The 27,740-nt window shown below is 43.2% G+C and overlaps 1 protein-coding gene across 2 annotated transcripts in view; it reads left to right on the forward strand.

The window, feature by feature from the left end:
* GLIS3 (GLIS family zinc finger 3) overlaps positions 1-27,740 on the forward strand; it is a 964,414-nt gene that overhangs the window by 809,422 nt on the left and 127,252 nt on the right. For both annotated transcript variants that reach the window (XM_086961208.1, XM_086961209.1), the window contains one exon: positions 15,912-16,077. In XM_086961208.1, coding sequence (XP_086817334.1) covers positions 15,912-16,077 — 166 coding nt within the window. The remainder of the gene's footprint in view (positions 1-15,911; positions 16,078-27,740) is intronic.

The following is a 27,740-nucleotide window of genomic DNA, read 5'->3' on the forward strand; positions in this document are numbered from 1 at the left end:
ACAACCGTCGCCGGGTCGGGCAGACCCGTTCACCCACTATAGCTCCGGGGTGAGGGCCACCAACTCCCTCGGTTGATCCGTGGCGCCAGAGTGTCGCGCCTCCCATGAAGTTGGACTGGCCAGAAAATCGTAGCTAGTTGCGGAGTCGCGATGTGGTCCACCGCCTGGATCAGAGGGCACCCGCACCCGGTGCCCTCCAGTGCGCGGGCACCCGTCCGGCCGTCCAACCAAGTATGAACCCGATGCAAAAGGTCCAATCCTGTGAATGTCCAATGTCTAGAACAACCGAGGATGGTGAAGCCGGGCGCCAGTCGACACCTGCGACACCTCTTCAACTCAGTAGTTTCGATCAAGGGGACAAAGGAGTCCGGGCGCCATGTTGGGTCGCACTCCGCAACTCCGCAAACTTCGGCATTTCTTCGGAGCAACCCTCGTCCAAACTCCACCAAGGCCCCCGGCAGGGTGTCGTCGCCTCGCTCAGCCGAATGCGGGGTCTGGGGTGCCCCGCAGCCTCCGAATTTCAGGATAATCTCGGGCTTAGTCCCGGAGCCGAGCTCTCAGGCGACCATCGCCATCGGCGCCCAAGCCACGCCCCCATGCATGTCACTACAATGCATGCCATTACAACGCACACCATTACAACGCATGCCATTACAATGCATTATAAGGTAAGTAATGGAGATTTTTTAGTTTTAGGGGGGTTATGCGTTTTGGGGAGGATGGAAATAGTAATTTGTAACCCTACACTATCCAACACTTTCCCTACTGTTGCACTCACTTGAGTGTGAATAGTAATTTTTACCCCTACATTATCTAACACTTACCCTACTGTTGCACTCACTGGAGTGGGAATAGTAATTTTTACTCCTACACTATATAACACTTACCCTACTGTTGCACTCACTTGAGTGGGAATAGTAATTTTTACCCCTACACTATCTAACACTTACCCTACTATTGCACTCACTGGAGTGGAAATCGTAATTTTTACCCCTACACTATCCAACACTTACCCTACTGTTGCCCTAAAAATATTATGCGTTGTAATGGTATGTGTTGTAATGGAATGCGTTGTAATGGTAGTGTTTAAAAATGCATTGTAATGACATGCGTTGTACAATCATGCGATGTAATAGTAGTTGTGATGTAAAAACTGCATTGTAAAAGCATGCGCTGTAATTGTTTGTGTTGTACTGTCATATATTCTTCCTGCCTGCCAACTACATGTCTTCACGGATCTTTCTGAGGGAAGTTCCTATGCTGGCAGAAAACCCAGGGTCTTCATGGCCCTTCGTTCCATGATGTTGTCGCACGGCTTAATGGATGTCTGGGGGGCAAAGGAGCCTAAAGATCCAGGCTATACATATTTCTCCTGTCCCCACCAGAGGTATAGCAAATTGGACTATTTCTTGATATCATCAACAGAAATTAGTAAGATTAGTATTAGGAAACTCCCCATGGTCCTCTCGGATCATAACCCATTGGCAATTATATATAAAGGTTTGGGGCCAGTTAGGAGCTCCAGGGCTTGGACATTCAATCGAAAGCTTCTGGCCGACGCACTTTTTGTTGAACATATGAAGAAATGGGCACGCAAATTTTTTGATGCCAATCGGTACAGTGCATCAAGGAATTCTGTGTGGGACTCATTTAAAGCAGTATTGAGGGGGGAGGTTATTAGTTACTCTGCGCAGTCTAGGAAAAAAGAGCAAGCCACTAAGGTCAGGCTTTTGGGGGAGTTAGGTAAGGCAGAAGAACAACACTGCCAGGATATAACCCAAGGGAGGGAAGGTAGAGAGAGCCAAATGAACATTTGTCTAATTAAAGCCGAACTACAAAAATATTTTGCAGAAAAGGCGGCAGCAGAATATTGGACATACAGGGGGAGGGTATATGAAACTGGGGAGCAGGCTGGTAAGGAATTAGCGCTAAGGATCAGACAAGACTATACTAAGAGCATAATAACAAGCATTCGTGAGAATGGACGGGATGTGGCGGAACCCCAGGGCATCCTTTCAGTTTTTGCTAATTTCTATAAAACCCTGTATAAGGAGGAAATGGATGGGACATACGTAACCGATGGTTTTCCAGATAATGGGCCTAAATTGGGACCAGTAGAGAGAGAAAAATTGGAGCTGGATATAACGGGGGATGAGATCCGCGAGGCACTATCTGACCTGGCTGCTGGCAAGGCGGCTGGGCCAGATGGCATTCCTCTTGAGATGTATAAATGCCTCTCAGGAGAGCTGGGTCCAATATTTTTGGACCTATTTAATGGTATCATAGGTACGGGTAAGATCCCGGAAACATGGAAAGATACCAACATCATAGTCTTCCATAAAAAAGGAAAGCCGAGGGAAGACCCAGGGTCATACAGGCCTATATCTTTGATAAACTCGGATAACAAGCTTTATGCCAAGATCCTGGCTATGCGGTTGGGGAGGGTTATTGGCGGACTCGTCTCCCCATGGCAGCATGGGTTTATCCCCGGTCGTGGAACGGCGGATCACGTTAGAAGAGCAATCTCACTGTTCGAGGCCTATGCTGCTGGGGGGAGAGGAGTAGCCATGATCCTCCTGGACGCAGAAAAAGCGTTCGATCGCGTCAGATGGGTCTATCTATGGAATGTATTGATGGCGAGAGGGTTTGGCCCAAAAATCAGGACGGCCATTAAAGCCATGTATTGTGACCCAAGGGCCCGAATACAGCTGATGGGCCAGAGTTCGGACAGGATTGGGATAAGCAGGGGCACCCGTCAGGGGTGTCCCTGCTCACCCATCCTGTTTGCTCTGTATATCGACCCTCTGGTTAGGCAGATTCTAGGGAACGGGGGAATACAGCCGGCAGTAACAAATGGATTTACGAGCAAAATACTGGCATATGCCGATGACCTGGCAGTAACTACACCAAAGCCAGCTGAGGCTATGAAGGTATTGGTAGAGATTGCTAGCGAGTTTGGTATGCATTCGGGGTATCGCTTGAATGAGTCAAAGACCCAGGTAATTTGTTCCAGGGGGATAGTTAAAATCGATCAAAGATATGTCGACTCGGCCACTTACCTCGGGGTAATAATTAATGCTGAAATAGGCTCTATTATACAAGATAATTATCTCCCGCTTTTTAAGAAAATTGAATCGGATTTAAAGCGGATGGACTCATTGCACCTTACACTTATTGGGAGAGCCAATGTGTTAAAGATGACCATGCTGCCTAAACTACTGTATCTGTTTAGATGCATACCATATCTAATTGACGAGGGTATGTTAAAAAAGATCGAGTCTATCTTTAACAGTTTTTTATGGCAGTATGGTAAAACCAGGAGGGCATTAAAATTTATGACCCTCCCCCAGGAACGCGGAGGCTTGGCGATTCCAAATATTAGATTCTATCACTGGGCTGGGTTGCTAACTCAGATGTCCATATTATTTGAGCCAATGTCCAGAGAAAGATATACAAATGACCCTACCTCAGATCTATATGTTTTACCTTCAATGTACGAACTACTGATGGGAAAGGAGGCTGTGGGGGTTTTGTTGAGAAAAACCAGTCGCAGATTTTTTAAAAAATCCCGCTATAAGGCGGCTTTAAGTGCCTGGGATTTGTGGAAAAATCTGCAGAAACTATTCCATATCCCTAAGATAAATCTATATACTCCGCTGTGGAACTCAGGGTATACACCTAATTTGGGTGTGGATGGGGCTTGGAAGTGCTGGGAGCAGTTGGGTATTCGGACGGTGGGCAATGTGACGTTGAATGGAAGCGTCGCTAGCTTCAACTGGCTGCAAGAGAAATATGGTCTCCCCAACGACCAAATCTTTAAGTACCTCCAGGTGTCACAAACACTTAAATCGGTTATGTCTGATATCCTGTCTGAGTCATATTGCCCGGTACTGGGGTATTTGCTAGGAGGAGGAGATAGGATTAGCAGTATATATCAAGCACTAATTGAAAAATCCCCCGACGATCTTGAGAAACACGAGGTTGCCTGGGCAGTTAGACTCCAAGATCCAGATACCGATTTTGATAAGGCCCTGAGCTTGGATAAGCAGGTACTTCGATCCTCAAATTTGAAGGTTCAGCATTTTAAAACACTTTTTAACTTGTATTATACACCATCTAAGCTACATGATTGGGGCATGAGAAATGACAGTAACTGCCCCAGGTGTCAGAAAGGTCCAGGGGATTTATTACATATGTTCTTTTACTGTGAGCAGCTTAATTCGATCAAATCTGAGATAGAGAAATTTCTAGAGGGGCTGCTAGGCTTAAAGATCTGCCTATCCCCGACAATAATGATCCTCGGGAGTGATAGTAAAACGGCCCGTCTGAACAAAGAAACAGAGGCCTTTATTTTTATAGCTGTTGCTGTTTTACGCATCCTACTATCAGCTGCTTGGAAGGATCCTAATGCCCCAACCTTCCAATTGTGGCTGAACAGGCTTCTTGGTATCCATAATATCGAATCTACTTTATATTCTTATAAGGGGAAGAAAAAACGGGATTTTGGAAATAAGATTTGGGACCCCTTTAAAATCTGGAGAGAGGGGCAGCGTTGAACATCGGATGATGAGCTTCTAATATGTATATTTATTTGCATATGCAAACCCCTGTACAAAGTAATTTATAGAATGACTAGCGCTATGTATGATGTTTTAAATGTATACTGAAACGTATTATGAAACAATGGAATTTCTTCTTCTTCATTAAGATGTATATGTTTTTTGTACCAATGAATTTTCAATAAAAAAAAAAAAAAAAAAAAAAGAGGTTTTTGATATGTTTATCTGCCATGCCTAATCAATTGTTCCAGCTTCCAATCCATAGAAATATCTTAAGGCCTATTTAAAGCAACCTGCCAACCAAGAACACAGCTGTGACCAAATTGTGACAGCAAAAGGCCTATAGAGGCAGCGTCTAGTAAACCCCACAGACATTACTGTATTACAACACAGACGACAGACAGTGACTTGTGTTTTGTTGCTGAACAATAGTGTTAAATCATAGAAACATTGTTTTTTTATGAAACAGGCCATTTCTTTACATAATATGATTGAAAATATGTTTTTGTATACATATTTCCGAATAAGACGCAGAAACAGGGGATGTCCTGTTCTAAATCAGAAAAAAATGCTTTATTTTGGTGTAGTAATGCGTTAGAATCATTAACAAGGGCCTATTTACCAATATATTATGCAGTGCTACGCTGCGTAACAGGGAAAGAGCAGGAATTCACTGTATTTAACAAAATACAGTGCATTCTTACCTTTTCCCAGCGCTGGCGCACAAAATGCTGCCTAGCGCCAATGCAGTCACTCTTGCACATGGTCCAAGGGAGCCTGCGTTGTAAGCAGGAGTGTTTTTGTGCAGGAAGGAACACCTTCCTGCACCAAAACAATCACCTGCAGCATTTTCCTCTTTGCATGTGTGCTGCAGAATGCAGCACACATACAAAGAAGAAAAGCGAGGAGAAAAAAACATATTTCTCCTCGTTACGCCTCCCCTGGTAATGCCTGGCAGGTTTGGTGCATTCCCAGTTCTACCACTTATGGCAAATCTGGGAATGCATCAAAATATACGAGTTTTTCATGGGAACACCCATGCACCGGGCATAGAATGCCTCCCTGGGGCACAGTAACGCAACGCAGCAATTTGAGCTGCGTTGTGTTACTATAGATTTATCGAGCCATTCAGGGCCCCGCAAGGTGATCTTGCATGACCCGATAAACCACATTTAAGGTTGTGTTGTGCATGCACCACATTGCGTGGTGCAAAAACGATGCAACGAAGCCTTTAGCTTGCATTGCTGCCGATGCATAGCACAGTGTACAAAATAGTATGCAGGACCTAATGGTCTAGGTCATGAGGCTGCAGTAACCGTGTAACTTGAAAAGAAATTAGAACCAAGCATCAACCCCTTACCCCTCATATGGTTGTGTCCCTGTTCTGTTCCTAGCTCCACCCCGGCACCTGCTTTCAGCAACCCTGTTACTCTCGCTCTCCTGTGAGCTGGGTTTTCACAGACAAGTTATCACATCGTTTTTGGACACTGAAGAAAACTCACTGTTGTGTGGCAGCTCAAAACTCCCCATGCCCAAGATTCAATCTTATAATTCTTTGTAGTCATGGTTCAGTTTTATCCTGTTTTCTTATGTTCTCTATGGAACTCCTCCTTATATTTGTCACTACCTTCTCCTTTTAATCATACAGTGCTAGGGCACTGTATCCAAGCAGGCATGAAACTTCTCCGTTGTCCTCAACCTTATCATGTAACATAGATTACCACACCATCAAGAAATTATCATTAAATGGTTTGAGGGCTGTTCCATTGTCATAGCTTGATTAACCAGTTGTTGATTGATGGCAAATTTGTTTGCTTTCAAAATGGGGTTTACACTATACTAGTACAAATCACCAGCTGAAACTCTAGCTTCCACCTCCTTCCCATCAACCCATCCCCTTCCTCTAATCTCATGCCGAGGATCATCTGTAATGGTCCTCCAGTAAAGAGCTTTATGGCTGCTTGCACATCCTTCCTGTATAAATTCACTTTGGGACCCTCCCACCAGATATGTATGGGGGTCCTCTATGCCCCCTTCAGTTTCTATAGCGTTTTGTCAAGCCCCAGTGGAACATTGTTGTCTGGTATCCTGTACAATCCGTTCAACACCTTAATCAAGGATTCTCTGTTCATTGCCTTATTTTACAGTACTACATCTCCCCAAAGCCATTCCTATTCCACACAGCCGATTTCCTTCCCTAACTTCATATTCCAGCTTTTCATATTTCCCCTTGCCTCTAGGTTTTAGATTGTTACTACTTTATACAAGTTGGACTATACTTTTTAAGCAAAAGTGTATAGTAAATACGTTTTTTGAAATTGGTTTTATCTCTTGCACTGCTGATTTGTTTTGGGGGGGAGACTCTATTGCCTTAGCTGGTGATATTGAAATCAATCTGGTTCCCCCACCCAAAAGTATTCTTACAGCTTTTGAATGCCCTGATTAACCCTTTTTCAAATACACCCACCAGTATTGTACATTTCCAATGCCTCAAAGTTATCTCCAAAAAAACCTGGTCCAAATTCAGGGTTCTTGTCAATGGGCTTTAGCGGCATGGAAACACTGGTTACGCCTTTTCTAGCTTCTATTGAATTTCATATGTTCAGCAGTGTTCTAGTGATTTGACTCTGATACATACGCCTTGGAGTAACATTTTCATGTCCCATAGTGTCCTGCCGGGAAACATCCATTACAACGCAGTCATTGCTTTTACAACACAACTGTTACAACGCAACTGCCTTTACATCGCATGCCATTACAATGCATGTCACTACAATGCATGCCATTACAACGCACACCATTACAACGCATGCCATTACAATGCATTATAAGGTAAGTAATGGAGATTTTTTAGTTTTAGGGGGGTTATGCGTTTTGGGGAGGATGGAAATAGTAATTTGTAACCCTACACTATCCAACACTTTCCCTACTGTTGCACTCACTTGAGTGTGAATAGTAATTTTTACCCCTACATTATCTAACACTTACCCTACTGTTGCACTCACTGGAGTGGGAATAGTAATTTTTACTCCTACACTATATAACACTTACCCTACTGTTGCACTCACTTGAGTGGGAATAGTAATTTTTACCCCTACACTATCTAACACTTACCCTACTGTTGCACTCACTGGAGTGGAAATCGTAATTTTTACCCCTACACTATCCAACACTTACCCTACTGTTGCCCTAAAAATATTATGCGTTGTAATGGTATGTGTTGTAATGGAATGCGTTGTAATGGTAGTGTTTAAAAATGCATTGTAATGACATGCGTTGTACAATCATGCGATGTAATAGTAGTTGTGATGTAAAAACTGCATTGTAAAAGCATGCGCTGTAATTGTTTGTGTTGTACTGTCATATATTCGTCCTGCCTGCCAACTACATGTCCATGTGCATCCAATGTCTTAAAGACTGACTCAAAGCCATTCCCCTAGAAACTGAGGTTTCTCAACCCAGCAGTGTTCACTCCCCACTGAGAAGCCCAATCTCTCTTGGGCCTAGGGGCCACCATTACCCTTGTGGCCAAGCTAGGCACACAAAGTTCAACAAGGCTTTTCATATCATTTTAAAGGCAATCCCCTCTATTCTGATCAGAAGTGCCTGGAAAAAACACAGGAGCAAAGGAATTACAGACATTTTGATGGCAGCTAACCTTCCCATCATGAGAAATAAAACTGTCTCCACTTGCATAGATCTGTCTTAATGTCCTCCATATGAGTGATATAAAGGCCCCTTCTAGTTCCCATATGCAAGGCATAATAAAACTCCCAAATATTCCATTTTCCCTTCTGCTATCTTAAAGGTATAGGTTCTAAACCACTCCTCATCCCCCCATTCCAACCCTATCAGTACTAATGCAGAATTGTCGTGATTCATATTGTAACCAGACACTTGTCCGAGCACCTGTATTAAATGAAGCAAGGTAGACATTTCCTCAACCCGTTTGGTATGATAAATCAGGACATCAGACAGAGAAAGAGTTCTTGTGCGTTTCCTTAAAACACCATGCTCGGTATGTCTGCCGATTGTCTAAGTGCCCTCGTCAGAGGCTTCACGGCTATCATTCAATAGTCTTAGCTGCAGAGCCTCTGGCGATGGCTATGAGACAATTGGCAGACACACCGAGCATGGTGTTTAAAGGAAACCCTCATTTAAACTTTTGCAAATATTTATGTAATTGAAGCTCAATCTGATGCACATGGACCCCATGGGTACCTCATGTGGTCCACTCATTGTCTGAGGCACTGCATCTTGGTTTCCAGCCTTAGTTGTATGTCCTTGGCCTCACACAGAAATATGAATGTCTCTTGTGAGGTCCTGCTCGCCCTTCTTTGCTCACGTTTGAAATCTAACATTGTCATTGCACTCTCCACATTTGATATAATTGGCATTGGTTACTTCTCACCCCAATCATTAGACCAGAAGGGTGAACAGTTGATTTCAGCCTTCCATTCACTCCTTCATCAGTTCCCCCATTTTTCTCCCCCTGTGATTCAGATGGTCAAGACTTAAGGTCATTTCCAAGCACCTTTAGTCCATCGCGCACAGAGTCCCTGAAGCTTCTGTATTCTGCAGCCTCCCCTCTGCTTCCACTACTCTCTACCCGTCCTGGTCCTGGTACAGGTCTTGCTTTAATGAGATCATTGCTCTGTAAAGATTCTTTCCATTCTTTCCTGGGGTATTTTAGAAGTGAGTGAATGCCATCTTTCATCAGGCTTTGCCCATCCTTTAATGATGCTATCAAGTATGTTCCGCATTACTATGCACTTGGATCCCGCTCTCTGCCGACCATTTTGACCACCAGCTAAAATCATGTTGTGGCTCCCCAGTTTTGGTCTCATACAGATCTGGAGTGAACCTGTCCCCTGGGTGCCATTAAACAGAGTTGTTGGGTTGTGGGCCTTTCATCAAAACCGTGCCCGACCCCTCTCATGAGGTGGTGTTATTTCTTCCTGCCCCAATGGTCTTCCCTACTCATTGGAGTCTTTTCTTGCCTCTAGTGCCTAATGAGTACGCACCTGCTCATATTTGCCAGCGAGGTTCTTGTACAGTTGCCCCAAAGTGCTCCCTGCCGCTTCAGTAATGCAGTTCTGCTTCTCTTTACTCCCGGCTTGGGCCCAGGTGTTCGTGTCATATTTTTACTCATGATCCACACCATGTCGATTCCTGTTGCCTCTTACTCATTCTAGGGACTTCTTACAACAATACTTGTAGCTTAGTCTTCTCTGCCAAGTTCTTCACTGTTCCCATGTTTCTTCGATTATTTATTTTAAATGGCCACACATTGGCTCTGCTTTTCTCTCTGTCTGGCTTTTGTGTGTGGCTTCCTACTGCCCTCTCCTAATGCTCAGTGCTGAGGCTTCTCAGTTTCCAGCCGCCATCTTGTCCCTGCTCTTTCCTTCCCCAGGATGCCTCTCCTTCACCATGACAGTGTTGTTTTTGGCCATAGCTTGATTTGCTATGATCCCTATGCACTATGATCTTGTTTCTACCTGCTGTGGTCATCTTTAAGCTCCTACCTGATGCAATTCTCCCAGAAGTCTCTGGAATCCTATTGTTTGCGATTGCCATCTTGGTAACTTGGCCCAGCCCCTCAGAGTTTAGTTTTGACTGCTGTGGGGCCTGCCTTTTTCATCAGAGCCAAGGAAAGTGCCTCTTCTGGTGTTCAGTATGGAGATTGAGTGGAGTCGTTACACAGTCGATTGTAATCAGTCCATCTCCATCCTCTCCCTCTGCCTGTCAGGAACTAAAGCCAACTGCTATCTTAACAATGGATTTATAAGGAAGAAAGAACTAACCTCTCTCCGAAAATGTTGTTTTGCAGCTGAATAGTCTTTCATTTTCCAAAGCAAATGTCTAAATCTGCCAAGAAAATGTCTGTTCTGCTGTGGGCTGCAAAAGTATGTCAGCCCCTAAAACAATATTCATCATTTCGCAGCTTTATCCTACTTTCAACGCTTAAACCTTAGCCTTACTTTGGAATCCATTGCAGTTTTCATTGTATTTTAATATAATTCCTATTGCTATTTTGATGATATGTCTCTGTCACTGTAAATGCGTGTGGAAACAGATAGTGGTTTAAAGAAATGTGTTAAGTATTATAAACATAATTTCCCTCTCCTGGTCTGAATGTTTGACAAATTTTGAAACACTCCACAGAAGTCCTTTCAAATGTGGGCATCAGTTGAGGTCACTTCAGAACTGGACTGAATACACCAGTTGTGGAATCTAAATCACGATACAATACTCTAGATACTCCAGATGTTGACTTCAGAATACAACATGCCAAAGGAGACTCACAGATCATGACGCAATACACCAGAGATGGCTATCAGACGTAGAAGCAATGTGTCAGAGGCGACTGCCAGAGACTGACACAATGCACCAGCGAGGCCCCCAGACCTCAAAACTAAATTCTGAATGCAGCTTCCAAATCTGAGCACAATTCTCTTGGTGTATGTAGCCTCTGTTACTGGTTGAAATACTTCTAATGAGTCCTCTACAGCTGGACTCAGTGCCGCAGATGAGACCAGAGAGCTGCACACAGCACGCTATTTATGACCTCCAGAGTAGAACAGAACACATCAGCAGTGGTTACAGCACTTGATACAATGTGCCAGAGATGAACTCTAGAACTGACAGAATATCCAGATGAAGGCTTGGAACTAGTCACATTACTGCAGATGGGATTTCCAGAACCAAACGTAATACTTCACATGAGGTGAATAAGCCATACATGAATAGATCTGCTAGCTACACACAGCAAAACGATGGGACTTATTTAAAGATTAGTAGTAATGGGTGTCTTTCAAAAAGGGATAGAAGTCCTACCTGCCCACCTCTGTGTTCCACTGTCCTATGTGAAATGCAGGGAATGGTGTTGAATCATGTGGCTGTGAGACTATAATAAATGGCTTCAGAAGATCTACCTAACTCAAGGTGGCTGGCCCGCCACCATTTCCACCACTGTCACCGCTGTGCAAGAACTCCATGTAAATCATGGTTGTCGTTATTGACACAGAAGGGCCAACTGTATGCTCCCAGCAATATACGTGATATTTATAAAGTTGGTACTGTAAATGTCCCCCTGCTTTGGGTAGATTCCAGGGCTCATAGTTGTGACAGGATTTTCCATTTTGTTAGGTTTGCTGTCACACCCATGTAGTGCTGGAGGCAGCCAGCCATGCCAGCAGGATCTGCCTTAGTAGAATAGTGAGTTGATAACAGTAGGGCTTTTGAAATGTGAATTACAGTCGTCCACTGATGTGGCCACAACATGTTACTCAGCCACCACTCTAAAGGCTGCATTCTTGAACTCATCATCACCAGGATGGAATTCACACCACCCATACCATTGGACTGACCATTTTGCGATCGTCTATGCCCTGCTGCACATACAACCACCATGCTGAGGTCTATCCAAAAGAGAAAAACAAACCTGCAGACTTTTTATTATCTTCTTCATTGCCAATTTCAGTTCAATGTTATCTCTGCCCTCCTGCCTCCCTCGTCAATATCCATTTCAACAACTTCAAATAATTCCTGAATAACCATGAAAAAAGATCCTAGCCTGTTTTCCAATGGAAACCATTGTGCAAACCTAAAGCATTTCCGCCCTAGTACTCTAAAGGCTTCACTGTCATGTTATGTTAGGAGGGTAGTATGTAGCACCAAACTCACCATATATTGGGTATACAGGTGCTAAGGACTCCTAAAAGGAGATACAGTTAGCCCACAACCTAGTACAGGAAGAAAGGTGGAGAGGTAACCAAAAACCCACATTTGAGGCAGTTTTCTGAAATTGAGGAAGTTCGTTGTGAATTTTATATCCAGAGGAAGGGAGTTCCAGTGGTGGGCCGCAAGATATGAAAATAAATAGCCACCTGATCGAGAAAGACGGAAATGGGGGTGTGGGCTAGAGCCAAAGTGGAGAATCTGGAGATTCCAACTAGTCTATGAATAGACATTATGTTATGAATGTAATAAGTACCTGCAGCATGGATAGCTCTGTGTGAGGGTCATATAAGTTTACATAAGGATCACTTAAGCACTGGTAACCAGTGTAGAGATTTGAGAGTTGTGGGAGGGGAGATTGCATGGGAAAGTTATGCCCCAAAGGACTGCAATGTTTTGAGCAGTTTGAAGTCTTTACAATAGGGATTCAGCAATGCCCACGTTAAGAGCATTACTAGAAACCAGCCAACCGTTTATTAGTACTTGGGTGAGGTTTTGCAAAAGTTCAAAGGAAGCCATTGAAAGATTTTGCGCCACATGCATAGGATCCCATGGAAGGTACAGCAGACTGTGGTAATTTGCTCTTTCATGGAAAGGAAACTGTCAATGATAAACAAATACCTTACCAACACCATCAATAAAGCAGCCAAAGGAAGCAGAAAACCCTTCAAGATAATTAATAATTGCATCAACTTCCTGTCAGGTCCACAAATCCAATGTTCGAAAAACATGTGCAATGTCCCTAACCTTATCCCCATTCAAAATCTTCAGAAGATAGGACATGACATCGAAAGGCCGATGCCTGCACCCCCAACTTGCTCTCTGTTTAACATGTGATGGTGGTATTTTGCCCTCGTGCTTCATCAAAGCCCGCACTGGTGGAACTCTCTCACACTTGCTCACCTTTGCCTCTCATAAAGCATATTCCCAGAGGCTCTCCAGGCAGGTTAAATCCTTTCACTACCAAAAAACCCTTCCAAGACTTACTAACTGCTGGCCCTTCACCCCTCTGTCCTTCTACAGTATGAACATAGAAAAAACAGTCAGCACACAACTCCAAGATCACATTCATTTCAACCAAATTCTTCCTGATGATCAGACTTTAGATTACACTGCAGCAAAGAAACAACGATCTTACAAATAGCAGACAAATCCCTGATCATCACAGATAAAGATGATCCCTCCCTTCTGATACTGCTGGACATACACGCTATCTTCAACACCACCACCATCAACTATCTGACCCTTATTCACACCCTGAAGCCTTGAATGGGATTAATTGGCAGTGTCCTCCACTAGCTCTTTTCCTACCTTTACAGTTGACTACATTTCAGCCACATGGTCACTCAAGTTCCCAGAACCTGCGGTCTTCTTCGACCCTTACAAGGTACCTCTAGGAATCCTAGGAACACAATATTCACAGATAAAAACATAAAATTCACCACTACAATGATGATATACAGTCTTACATGAAAGTCTCCTCTGTTCTCGCCATCCAACACCTCAAGGCACTGCCTGCATCTCATCCAGACATAGATGTCCATCACCTACCTGAAACTCACGAGATCAAATTTCTTCTGTTAGGCCAACAACCAAATAACATTTTGTCCAACCCCACTTGACACCATAAACCATCCCATTACTAAGTCTCTCAGTTTCATCTTCAACACTAAACTCCTCCTCAGATAACACAACGTCAAGAAGAACCAGTACTCACTGCTAGAGAAAGTGACACAATTTCCCCCAGAATATGAATTTAGAACAGTTTCCCAAGCCCTCACACTGTTCCATGTGATAATCCCCTGCTTCATCGCCATCTAGGCATCACACTAACCCCTCCCAAAAAGGCATCCTACATGCTGCAGTACACCTCATCACACCAGGGCTCTGGGCAGTTTGTAATTTATAAGCCCCTGGCTAGATAAGCCAGGAAACTGCTCAAAATAACTTTTGAGATAGACATTTGTAAATATATTTAATACGTTCATGAACAGGAGCAGATGTAGAGAGCTAGTGCAGATTTAGGGGCATAGTTAAGCGGAAGTGGCGGAGCGCGACGGTAGCCACTTTGGCTTAACGCCGCACTCCGCCACTTCAAAAACACAGGGCTGCACCATATTTACAAGGAAACCCTGCATTTCCTCCTACGCTGGCTCTAATTTTAGCTGCCTAGCACCAACGCAGACACCCTTGCACTATAGTGCAAGGGGGCCTGCGTTGTAGGGGAAGATTGTTTATGTGCAGGAAGGTGTCTCTTCCTGCACATAAACATTAAAGAAGTTGGAAAATATAATATTTTTTTATTGATTGTTTAGGTGCTGGAAGGGTCACCTTCCTGCACATAAACAATCAATGGCATTTTGCTCTTTCTATGTGTGCTACACAATGTAGCACACATAGAAACATCAAAAAGTTTATGACCAGGTTTTCTCTGGTCTTAATTTTGGTGCTGCCCCATAATTACACTGCCCTTGTAAATATGGGGCAGTGTCAAAATGAATGGGTGTTGTGGTGGAACGCACACCGCAACACCCATCACCCACCCCTTTCAAGCTAAGTATAGTGTGAAAGGGGGCCTTATTCACAAGGCAGAATTAAGCCATGTTAGTGGCTTAACGCTACCTTGTAAATAAGGTAAAGCCCCAATTACCACCACAACGTCAGAAAAAGTGACATTGTGGTGACGAAAGAGGCTTGTAAATATGCCCCTAAGTGCGAACTGTAGGTCATAGGATCAATATAAGAAAATTGGTATATCTTTCAAGCTGAGAGACTGATTGTGACAGACAGACAATAAGCTAGATGTGGCAAATAGCATGTATAAATAACATCGAGTAAGTAGTAATGAAGGAGGGTGTGATGAGTTTTGAAGACTTTGCAGCACAGTAATGCCCTAGACCAGTGGTTCTTAACATTTAGGCTTCTTTGTACCTCCCCACTGAAGCATTATTGGAAGGTGGGGACCCACACTGAGTCATTTTTGGAATCTGGGGCCTCCGTCCTATACAATTTCGCTAATTTGAACTGCAAAACAATACATAAAAATATGGAAACAAGCTTTCCTCAAATAAATACACAAATGATGAAATATTATATTTAAATCATAAATATATTTTAAAAAATCTAAATTTTAATGGGAAGGTTAGAGATTTTCTAAATTCAATTGAGGCCACCTATCACCAAAACGATGTTCTATTTGATGCACTTCCACTGGTCCCACAAATAAATATGAGGATCCCATCGTCATTACAGACCACTTATAATTCTCATTTGTATACACCTTGCTTTGTTTATTTACATACACTTTATTAATCTGTTATTTAATGTTCTAAGAAATCGTGAACCTCTTGAGTAGGTGCCATGGACTGCTATGGGCCCCCGGACCACAGGTTAAGAACCGCTGCCGTAGAAATAGATTTAAAGATAGGGAATGAGGGGCCTAAAGGACAGAACAGATAGCAGTGTGTTGTGTGCTATACCAGCGACGTTCTTTCTTACAACCCATTCTAGGTTGTAGGAACAGAAGTAACTATCTGCTTATGGATTTTATCCTGTTGGTGCTTGGTCAAAAGAGTACATCAGATAGCCTAAAATCCTTCTGTTTCATTTCAGTAACTCTCTACTCCAGCACTCATTCAAGTCGAAGCGGAACAGCGGCTGGAATCGTTCCTCCTCATCCTCCAAGTCACCCTTCTCCAGCACACAATGCCCAGAGCAGTCCCCACAACCCACCATCACAGCTCCCTCCTCTGGCAGTAGTGGACCCAGCCACAGAAAGGTAAGGGAAGATTTTATATCCACCAGTGTGACCAGCAGTCCAATCTTGAGACACCTCAAGTGTGCTATTTAAGAAACAAGCAAATATAGCTCAACAACACAAGTCTTTAGGTCAGATTATGAAAATGACTTCCTTGAACTATTTGCACACATACATTTTTTCATTTAATTTGACATGTAAGGTTTGCAGATGAGTAATATATCCCAACCATCAAGACCATATTGTGCTCTTTATTCTCTTTGGAGTATTCTCTTTGGCAGATATGTTAAAGTAATTTCAATGAAAGCATGATAGCTAAGTGTAATGTGATGATAACCTCAGAATTTCTGACGTAAATCAGGCTAATCACACCTGACTATCAAAACAATGTTGTGCTAATATTGAAACTACGGGCCTGATTATGATACAGGTTGGACCGACTTCCGCGGTCCGGTCAGAGGCGGTCTGACCGCTGCGCTCTCATTGGAAGTGGTCGTTCCGACTGCCGGACTATGAGGCATGCCTCTTGTACTCCGACCAACTGCTGTAAGACCGCCAACTCTGACTGCCGAGATGGTGGTCAGAGAAAAACAGCATCCCTAAGGCAGTACAGGGATCTCCGACAACCATACAGATTGTGATGTGTGTTTCCGACAACCCGACCATGGCAATCAGACTGGCTGCCTGGAGTCGTTGAAAACGACGGATTTGGGGTGCATACTCACCCAAATCAGGTTCTCCCCAACGATTTGCGGCGTGGATCCCTTTCTCCAGGTCGCCCCTACACAGAAGCACTTGAACCTCGAAGACTACTACCCAGTGGGCCCCAGGAATGGCGGTAAGTCCATTAATGGCATATATCCCTATTGAATGGACTGTGCACAGATTGCAACACTCCAGCAATAGGGTACATGGTGCAAAAGGCAAATCCCCACATATGTCATGCATGTGTGTACATATCACATGTTTCCTGGGATTTTGCATGCACTTGCAGCGAGATATTTGGGGGTAGATAAGACTTCCACGATAGCAGCGGTTGCATCATAATATGGCAGGGGAAACTTTTCCCCTGCCTGACCGCCAAGGCAGGCAGAATTGGTTCGCGGTTGTTGGACGGTTAGTCTGACCGGCATCGTAATACGGCCCTACATTTTGACAGCAGGTAAAGACTGCCTGCCTCTTCAGTTTGCCCATGACCCTGTGTTCTCTGTCCACTCTGTGTGTGTTTTAGTTCTATTGGTCTTTACCCATGTTCTTTTTTGTGACTGCCCATTCCTGACATCCATGACATAATAGGGTACCCTGAACAATGCACTCCACATGTCATTTTGTGACAATGTAGTTTCTTATACTGCAACTTTTTTACTGTGACATATCCACCTCTATTGAATTTCTCTTTTATTGAAAAATTCTCACCGGTTTTGTTTTGTTAGTTAATTCCTTTTAATGATCTGAATGTCTTTATTACATTCCTGTATCTGTCATTGCCTCCAGTGTAACTTGCTCAGGTAAAGGAATATAAGCTTATTGGGCTCGTTATTTAGATTTCAGATTTTTAGTTCTCTTTTATTAGACTGCCTTTAGTCTGTCCTAGTACTTACAAAAATGTGGCCTCAAGATTTGGTCAGACCACCCTGCCTAATGAATATTCATGAGGCATGTTGCAATTTGCAACTCACTACCACTGGTCACGAGAGGATAGTGGCCTGCAAGTGTCAGCAGACCACCATCTCTGTGATTGCTTTGAAATAAGCAGGAAAGAGACTGATTTAAGTAATATATATTTTTTAAGTTTTCATGAATTTGTCAGTGGTTCCCTGGACCACTGACTATTACCCCAGAATTTTCTCTACAGGTGACAAAGGGGACCCCTTCCTTTTGCGAATAATATACCACCCCCAATTTGGTAGTCAGTAACTTTTCAATGGTTCACAACTCGAATTGTAGTCACAAATCATTGATACATAAGTTCCCAAAATGCATTTTGGAAGGGACTTCCACAACATGCCCCTTCCAAATTGTGATAGGGTAAACCTTTGGAATCCTGTTTTAGGAGTTGGAAAAAGTTGACCAGCTTCTAAAGTGGAGTTGATACATTAGAAATACCTCTTTTGCATTTGCAAGCACTTGCCTGAATTGGAGGGCTTGTGACCACGAAACATGTTAGTAAATCAGGCTCCAGATTCCAAATGGTTACCAAATCACAATCTGGAAAGAGCCTTTTGTGGCCATCCCTTTCAAATACTGATTAGGATCCTCATGAATCAATGGTTTCTGACCATACTTCTGATTGCAAACCACTGACCACTCACTGACTCCCAAATTGGAGCAGTAACTGATTCACTTTTGTTTTTTTAGTCTGGCTGAAGTGAGCTGATCCATTACCCATGCTGTATGCTATAGGAAAAGAAGACATTTTTTAATGACACAACAACAGACCAATGGGTGAAGAGAACAGGCTGACAGCCTCTTCAAATATATTTTATATACATAATTTCAGTAAAATCAAAGTTTCTTGTCTAACACCAGACCTAAAAACAGGTTGAAACACTGAGAGAGAATTGAATGGATATATATAGTGACCCTTACATCCCATAAAATGTAATTTGTTATATGTATTAGATATCTTAGCGCAGCATAATGGTTGCTCAAAAACAGAAAAAGGTTGAAATCGTCGTAGTCATGTCGTTCAGCACCCTGGTATTCTGGAACTTAAATCTACTTAGCTTCTAAGGCATACATTTTTCATATGTAAACCAAATCAATACTTTAGCTGCACACGCTTAAAATACTGTCAAAAGAGTATCTTCTAATTTATTAAGCTTTTAGTGTTATGATTAAACATTTCGGCGATTGTTGCAAGAATATGCGATAATCCCTTGGATAATTATTGCAATGTCTTCCAACCCACAAATAAAAGAGGGACAGCCAGAGCATCTATTGGAGATGATGTAAGAGTCATGTATATTCCAGAGCAGGCAAGATGTGCTTCTCTGTATTCAAAGGAAGAGCCCCAGAGCAAGGAATCATATTGGGTGGGTTCTAGACTGTACGAACGAGCCATGGTTGGCAGCAGTAAAAAAGAGATTACGTTGAGTGCAGACTGAGTGACATCAACATACTCTAGTGTACTTTCTGAAACTATTGTTACCACTAATAGTAGTGTACTTCTTATACCTTTTTTGCATGCCTCACCCAGTCAGGAATTGCACCTCATCTACTTGTAGAAAACGTATCTGTTGTGGAGAATACAAATGAGCCAAATTTCCTTCAGAGCTCCACTCCAGAGTATGAAGGCACAATTATAGAAAGTCAATCTAATACTTTACCTGAGGGCTTTGATGAATAATGCGTTACCGTTCATGGTAGCCTCGCACAAGGCAGCAGCATGTGTCACCATGGGTTAATTGATTGTTTGAATGAGGTTTGGGTCTAGCCTGATGTAGGAAATTCCATCTCCCCTCATAACAAACCACCCTGGACCCAGAAATTCTACAATAATTATGGCCGGTTTCCAATCTGGCTTTTTTAATTGACGATGGCTAAAACACTATTTCCTTTTGAAGATAATGTCTACCCCCAAGATATTGGAAGGCTACTATTCAATTTTAAATTGGACTATGCTAACTCCTTCTGTGAAGGCCTTCCAATTTTCAAAAATTCACAGTTACAACAGGTTTAAAACAGTGTTACACACCCAGTCCTTAAGATTGATAAATATGACCGCATTTGTAAAGTCTCTGCATTGGCTAGCTGTGGAGAGACACATTGAGGCGGATTCACAAATGTAAATATTCTTGTGTATATTGACTTGTGTATTTATTGCGATACCTTTGTTTAATGCTCCACTTTTTTTCCTATCCACAATTTCCAGGAGGGGATTTACACCTAGCTGTAGGCTTATATGTCTTCACCTTCTTCATCCCTTCAAATGAGGGTGTGGAGCCTCCCACACAGAATTTACGAGTGAGAAGTTACTACTAGTAGATTTTCATCTTTTGTTGGCACTCTCCACCACTGAGATTGAAATCTCCCTTTGTTAAATTATTAGGAAATTAATAAATGTTCTTATTGAAAAAATTGATTTTTCACGGATAATATAAAAGTAAATTAATTCAAAATATTTATTAGGAAACTGAAAATAAATAAAATATCATTTTAAAGAACTCTAACTCATCAAGTAAAATGTGTATTAAATATTACAATTATTTAAATATATTAACAGAATGTATACATTTTAATTTTTTTAAAATACATTTAAAATAACCAGACATTGCTAGCATTTTTATTTATTATGTTAATAAAATTGGTTAATGTAATATATTGTATTAACTTTAAATTCATTTTTAAAGTTTTAAAGTGTAATTCAAATTTAAATAAGCTTATTACTTTTCTTACTAAAAAATCAATAAATATATATAATTTCCTTTTCATATGTAATATATATTTGTTTCTATGAGTTGTAATTTGGATTTCCGGCCTTCATTGTTTTTATATGGGAGTGTTTGGCCAAGTGTGGTCCATGATTTATTCCAAGGCTGAGCTGGAGTACATAGTAGTCTGTTTTGAAACCTCTATGGTTGTAGTAACTTAAAAAGTGTGTTTTGTGATTTATAACTGTCTTACTCTTTCGTGTGTGTGTTTTATGTCAGTATATGCGTCCAAAACCCGTCTTTAAAATTCAGCTTGGCAGAGGTCTCTACAGAGAAAATAAAGGAGAGCAGGAGATGGACGTCTTTGGTTGTAGGTTTGTGAATTGCATTTAGTAGTACATGGCTAGTACTACTGTGGTACTACTTTTCGTACTGCTAAAAGTAGTTTGTGATTTGTTCCACTGTGTTTAAAATGCTGGGTATACAGTGACGTCGAGTGACTTCCCCAAAACTTCTGCAGTATACATTTATGCTATACATTATAAACGTGACCTGAAGGTCAAGAAGAGAGGGATAACTTGAGGTACAGAACATCAGATTTCTTTGTAGAGGGGGGTCGTAGATTGTCAGTCCCTTGCCCCAAACTATAGTATAGTCTCCTGTATGAGAGACAGTATCGAAAACAACACTTTTCACTTTTAGGTAAGTGTTAAAGATCTTTTTACTTACAGGTTCTGTGGTTGGGCAGGAGGTAATGATATCTTGCTGAATCTTCTGTCCCATAACAGAATATAATAAACAAATGCTCCCCTCGCCTTGGGAGTCCTTTCCCATAGCGGTGGGAGCATTTAGCAGTTTTCACTGCCCCTCACGGCCAAGGTTTTTCTGGCTGTGACAGGCAGTGAAAACTGACCTCTAATTCTGCCCATCTAAATTAAGTGGCCAGAATTAGAGGTCTGCCTCACTGCCCTTACTCCGCAGGGCCATCGGAGGGGTTTAATCATGCCAGAGACGGAGTAGTGTCGCTGTGATTAAACCTATGGTTCGCTCCCATCAAAATTGGGCAAGCAGACCACTAACTTTGTGGTATGTATACTCCTTCACCGTTGCGACGGGGCATTCATACCTCAAAAATCTAAATTAGGCACAGTGGGGCAGATTTACAATAACTGGCGCAACCCTGCATATCAGCAGGGATGCACCAGTTATATTGCATCACGGCAGACACCTCTTGCGCCACCATGGATGCGCCGCATTTACAATGTGGCGCAAGAATAGACAAATGCGTGACGCATCTGAAGCCGTAAAGGTGATGCAGTGCTGGAGTTGTGTCGCAAGCGCAACACAACTCCATCACTGCTCGGGCGCCCTATACTAGCTGTGCTGCGTCATTCCTTATGCCTGCTACAAGCAGGCGTAAGGTTTTGACGCAGCGGGGTCGGAAATGTGACTGAGTGAAATCTTGTAGATTTCACTCTGAGACTTTTCCAAGGCGTTCCTGTGCCAGAACGCCCCCTCCCCCCCCCACCCCCAGCGCCGGAACACCCACATGAAACCTGACACAGGTTTCATGTGCTTAACCCAATTTGATCCAATAAGATTTGCAGATGTACCGAAGGCCCTACACAAAGTAAAATCTGGCTCCCCAACGGATCCCCTCCCTCCCTGTTCCTGCGCCAAAATCATACCACAACTGGCAGATCCACTCATGTATATTTTTAATTCTTCATTAGACCAAGCTAGGGTACCGGAAACATGGAAACATGCACTAGTCAGGCCTATTTTAAAAAAAACTTTTAATGATCCTACCCAATTGGTTAACTACCGGCCCATCTCCCTGTTACCTTACTTTGGGAAAGTTTTGGAATACCTAGTGAACAAACGACTCACTACATTTGTGGAGGCACATGGGACCTTAGATCCGTCCCAATCAGGCTTCTGTGCCGCCCATGGTACAGAGACCGCAGTCCTAGAGTCAGAGGAGCACTGGGGTCTGAGAGGTGCCGAGGATCCCATTATAGAAAAAGTAATTGGACCTCTCAGACCCCAGTGCTCCTCTGACTTTACTCCTTGGCTTACTAATTCCCAGCAGGTTCCTTGCACTGGGCCCCCATCACCTTGCCCCTTTTGGTCCGTTAGCTCTGGCTCACCTCTATGCTGCCATTTGATAGCCGCTTCCAACCAGTACAGTTTTGACATAACAGTCACCACCAGGGCCCGCCACACAGACGCCCCGCATTAATCGCGAACACTGCTAACCCTCCCTTCCACGAGTTTTATTCCTTACCCACTACTCGCGCCCGCTTCTTTCGCGCATACCCTCCCCTCGTTCCCTCCCTTTAACCCCACTACCCTTCCCTCCCCCTTCGCTCTACCCTCCATTTACAGCACCGTTTACCACTCATCCCAGTCCTGATGAAGATCCCAATTCATGAGGATCGAAACTCCGTCGACCACTGAGCGCAATCCAAGGCGCAACACAGAATATGGTTCATCTAAACTAAAGCCAGCCCAAAGTAGATCCAAAGACCACGATTCAGCTGGAACCATATTGTTTCTTCGACTCACTGTATATATTCCTGCACCAGTCTCTTTGCGCCGTGTATGCTGATCACATTTTCACTTGCGTCGCCACCGTGTATATCACTTGCACTAATTGAGCACCAAGTACAATGAGGGTTGTATTAATTGATTTGATTACAGTGCTGATACAACTATAACCTGTCCTTTCTCTGTTTTGGATAAATATGATGCCATGAGCACATTTACAACTACAAAAGAGTCTCCTTTTTTCCTTTCTGATAATGTTTAGAACATATCCCTTTGTAACTGTCTTAAAATATTACCAGTTGGGATACTATATGTTTATATTATAGTAAATACCCTGCAGCATGGCGCTGGCTTTGCACCGCCGCTGCGTCACAAAAGTGACACAAGGGCGGTGCAAAAGTGGCGTACGGGGCTTGTAAATCTGCCCCACTGCCTCTTAAAACTTCACTTGAAGGTCTTGATTCAGTGCGGGGTTACACGTACAATTAAACATTGCATCACGATTGCACGACTATCTTCGCTTTCTTTTACACATTCCTGACAACATCGTTGAAAGTCTATAAATATTTCACACGCAATCTGTTATCACAAATCCTCTTGATGTTTTTTAAAATATAGTATTCCATTTGATGATTAAAATAAATAATTGTGCGCTCGTTGCTTATAAATGAGGGAGGTTTGGAAGAAAGCAAACGAAGCTGTTTGCGAAATGCACCATACATTTGTCAACCTGGATCTTCCCAGGGGCTGTTTTAATTTTTAACATGTTCACTCGTCCTCTTCTGTGGGAGTCACACGAGATCAATAGCGAGGATTCTGCCAATTTGGTGTGACGCCACAAAGCGAGCAGCCTGACTCAAATCGAAACACATTTACACTTCCCTCTCAATCACACAGTGATTCATTCATGGACAAATCTGGCTTGAATTCTGCCCAAGCCTCTCTCCTGCGAGACAGAAAAGATGTAGAAGACGATACTATAGTCACCCGCGTGACAAAGCTGGGAATTCATGAGGTGATTCAGCACATGCCTCCAAAGTCCGCTAAAAACGGAGTAGCCTGTCCAGCTGTACAAAGCAATGCATTCCCATCGAGGGCCTTTGGAGAAAAGAGACGGGAAAACAGACAAATGTAGAATCCTAACGATGCGCACTCTGTTGGGCTTCCTTTCCCTTTGTCTGCTAGCATGGTTACATTGTTTCCTCTGAATTATTTTCACTGATGAAGTGCACAGCACAAAGAACTTATTTCCAGATAAAGATGTTAATATTTAATTTTGACTCCTGACAGCAAACGGATTACCAATAAATTAAAATGCCTTAAACTCAGGGCACAAGTCATAAAAAAAGAAGTGGGGGGACGCTGACGTCACAACAGGAAGTGACGTCACGAAAGGTGGCTTGCACTCAGTTGCAGTTTATAGTTATCAAGCTCCCTGTAAAATAAATGGGGGGACGCTGTCCACCCGCGTGGTACCCCGATTCGAGCACTGCTTAAACTATTAAAACTACTAAAAGGCAAATCTTTTGCTGGCTGAAGGGCTATCTAACCTGCTGACTTAAACATGGGGTAGCATTTAAAAAAAATAACAAAAGAAGCTCTTAATCATGGACATCAATCCACGAAAGTGAAATCACTCATCCTTTAAAATCAATAACATTGCACGAAATAACATTAAATGACTTTTAGCCCTGAATGTTCCCAGGACAACCCTGACAATATCACAATAATTAACATCACTGAAGTTTCATAATAACTACAGGATTAACATACCAACACAACACAGACCAATGTCTGTTTTAGATATTACCTATACTGGGGAAACAACCTTCACCACGCAGGCTTTACATCGTACTGCCTTTACCAGTCATCCATTACCACACAATGCTTTTAACACTCATGCCTTTACAACACATTTTCAAGTATATATACGTCAAGTGAGCATGTGTGTGTGTATATAAATATATATATATATACACATTCATTTATTGAACTTCTAGCGCTGGCATTATCCTGGCACGTTTCTGTCAATCATTTGACTTTTATCAAAGGACAGCCACGGCATCCGGTAACTGAGTACATCCCAAACAAACAATTGCTCCTATATGTAGTTTTTGCCCCCTGGTGGGCGCCTCGACAGGCCACATAATTTTGAGCATGCTGGTACTTGTTGTTCGTTCAAAAAGAACAAAATGGAGGAGTACTACCCGATGAGGGTATATGAAGGCTCTTGTCTGAACTCAGGAAGAATTGTTCCTTTGTTAGGAAACCCCTCACTCACCACCTGGTGGTGACTTGCTTCATCATCGGGGCCCACCCAAGTGGCCTAGCGTCACTTGGGTGTGCTTCAACACCTGCAATTGCAGTGGAGCTGGTAGTGAAATGTGGGGTGCAAACAAAAAAGAATGTGAGTGTTAAAATTGTCCTGGTATTCTTTTGTATAGAGTTTTAATAAAAAAGTTACTGGACAAAATTAAAAGATAAGGTTGAGATAATAGTGGGGAAGTTACGGCCCACCTATCTCTATTTTATGTGTTGGTCGACATGTTTCTACCATAAGGGGAAAATCCCCGGTATTCCTCAGGACCAAAACAAGGAAGTGGGTGGTATGTGCCCCCTAAAAGACACACCCAGTCCTAAATCCTTGGACAGCCAGAAGAAAAATCAGCTTCTGGGATGCACACCTAAAATAGAGGGTGCTGTAAAACCTGTGGGGAAGGAAAAGAAATAAAATAAAATAATTACTATCCTGTTACGTAGTGCAGTGCTAGAGTGCAGGATTCGTGCAATTATTCTGGCTTCCCACAGTGGTGTTTGACACAGTGCCTTCATCGAAGCAGAGCGTGTCTACATGTGTTGTGCAAACGTGCTCTTAGCTATGGAGATGAAATATATATGGAATAAGGTCTGATTTTAGCCTTAGTGCGTGCTATATAGGAAAGAAACATGCTGGCATCAAAGTCAGGGGTGCACTATGTAGGAGTGCTCATATTGTGTACCGCTGTGGATTGAATAATGTGCCAGCTAGGTAATATTTAATTACTTTTGTATGACCTGATCATGGTTTGTGGTCAACAGAAAAAGACAAACTGGACTGACAAACATACACAACATAGAGTAATTCACAACTTAAGATATGGCAGACTGATGGAAACAGGGCTTACAATGTTGTAGCTCAACTCGAGCTGCATCAAGCAGGAGTGGGGCGCTATGCCGGTAACAACATAGTCTAAGGAGAAAAAGATATGTTGATAGTAAGAGGGGGTTCCCTGTTAGGCACTGGGCGATGGCCTCCGTTGTAGGTCCTGTTTGTAAGGAAGGAAAGAATAACTTACAGTTGTCAGGGCGGGATCAGGCGATTCACCTACTTCCCCGTCCTCGCTGCTCGGTCGTAATGAGGCAGCGTGGGCGTGGTGTTTAAAAGCGTATGGTCGCTTCCGGTGAAGCCAGTGTGGGTATGGGAGCCTGGGAGGGACAAGGGTAGGCATAGTAACTGGCAGAAGCCGCGCATGCGTTGTAGCGCGAGGCTGACTTCTGGTGGTGGGCGTGGGAATCGCTCGGCACCGTAATGAGAGTGTTCAAGAGGTTGGCATGGCAACGGCAAGGCGCTGCGCCTGCGCCGAAGAAATGTAAACACTGGTGGCCCGGGGGTAGCGGAGTATGCCGCCCGGCGCCGAGTGTTTGGGCTATGAGAGTGTTCAAGGGGCTGCGCCTGCGCAGAAGAAATGTAAACACTGGTGGCCCGGGAGAAGCGGAGTATGCCGCCCGGCGCCGAGTGTTGGGTGATCTCAGAGTAGGGAAGGGAATTAATGAGATAATAGGTCTACGGGACGGGGAATCTCCTTGGGACCTCATCGGAGATGACAAATGGCGCATCATAAACAGACAGAAGAAGTGTCTTCAGTCTGTAGGGAGTGTAACTCAAGGGCGTGCGAGATGATGAAAACACACAGGGGGGAACTGTATGTGGTTTATATGCCACATGAGCCATTCACAGAAAACACTGGAAGAATAGGAGGAACTGGACAAGGTTATTCCTTGGTAACTTGCCGGAGGTGTCACGGGGGACTTATAGCCGGACTGAAGGAGTGTCTTCAGTCAGTAGAGCCTAATGCTCAAGGGCATAGGAGGTGAAAAGACGTTGCTTAGGCCATGGGGAACTGGATGGGTTTTGCATGGTACTTCAAAAGTTGGTTGATAGTTAAGAGAGAGAGGGAACAGTGTCCTACAGCCATAGGTGTACTCGTATCTGTGGGAGATAATTTCCAATCGGAGAAGATGGTTCATCTCAGCACAGAGTTCCATGGGATATTATCATTAAGCCCATGGATATGAGTGGAAAGTCTATATATCCATCTCTGTTCCTTTTCAAATAGGCGGGCCTGGATATTAGGGCCCGCTTGCAGCTGTTCGATGACCGTCCACTTCATGTCGTTTGTGGTGTGGTGGGCCGTTAGAAAATGATCTGTGAGTTTTGTCACGTTCTTTTTACATCTTATTGTACTCCTGTGTTCACAGATTCGTTGTTTGATTTTTCGCGTCGTCATGCCGACATACGGTTTGCCACAGGTGCAGGTGATAAGATAAACCACATTGGAGCTATTGCAATTAGTATGGGATCTCTGTTCCCATGTCTTTCCTGGTTCCAAGTTGATGGTCTTGGTATTTTCAGTGAGGTGGCAGCGTATGCCACTATATTAGCGTATATTACTATCAACATATCTTTTTCTCCTTAGACTATGTTGTTACCGGCATAGCGCC

The sequence above is a fragment of the Lissotriton vulgaris genome, chromosome 3_1 (genome assembly GCF_964263255.1).
Source record: "Lissotriton vulgaris chromosome 3_1, aLisVul1.2, whole genome shotgun sequence".
Classification (NCBI taxonomy): domain Eukaryota; kingdom Metazoa; phylum Chordata; class Amphibia; order Caudata; family Salamandridae; genus Lissotriton; species Lissotriton vulgaris.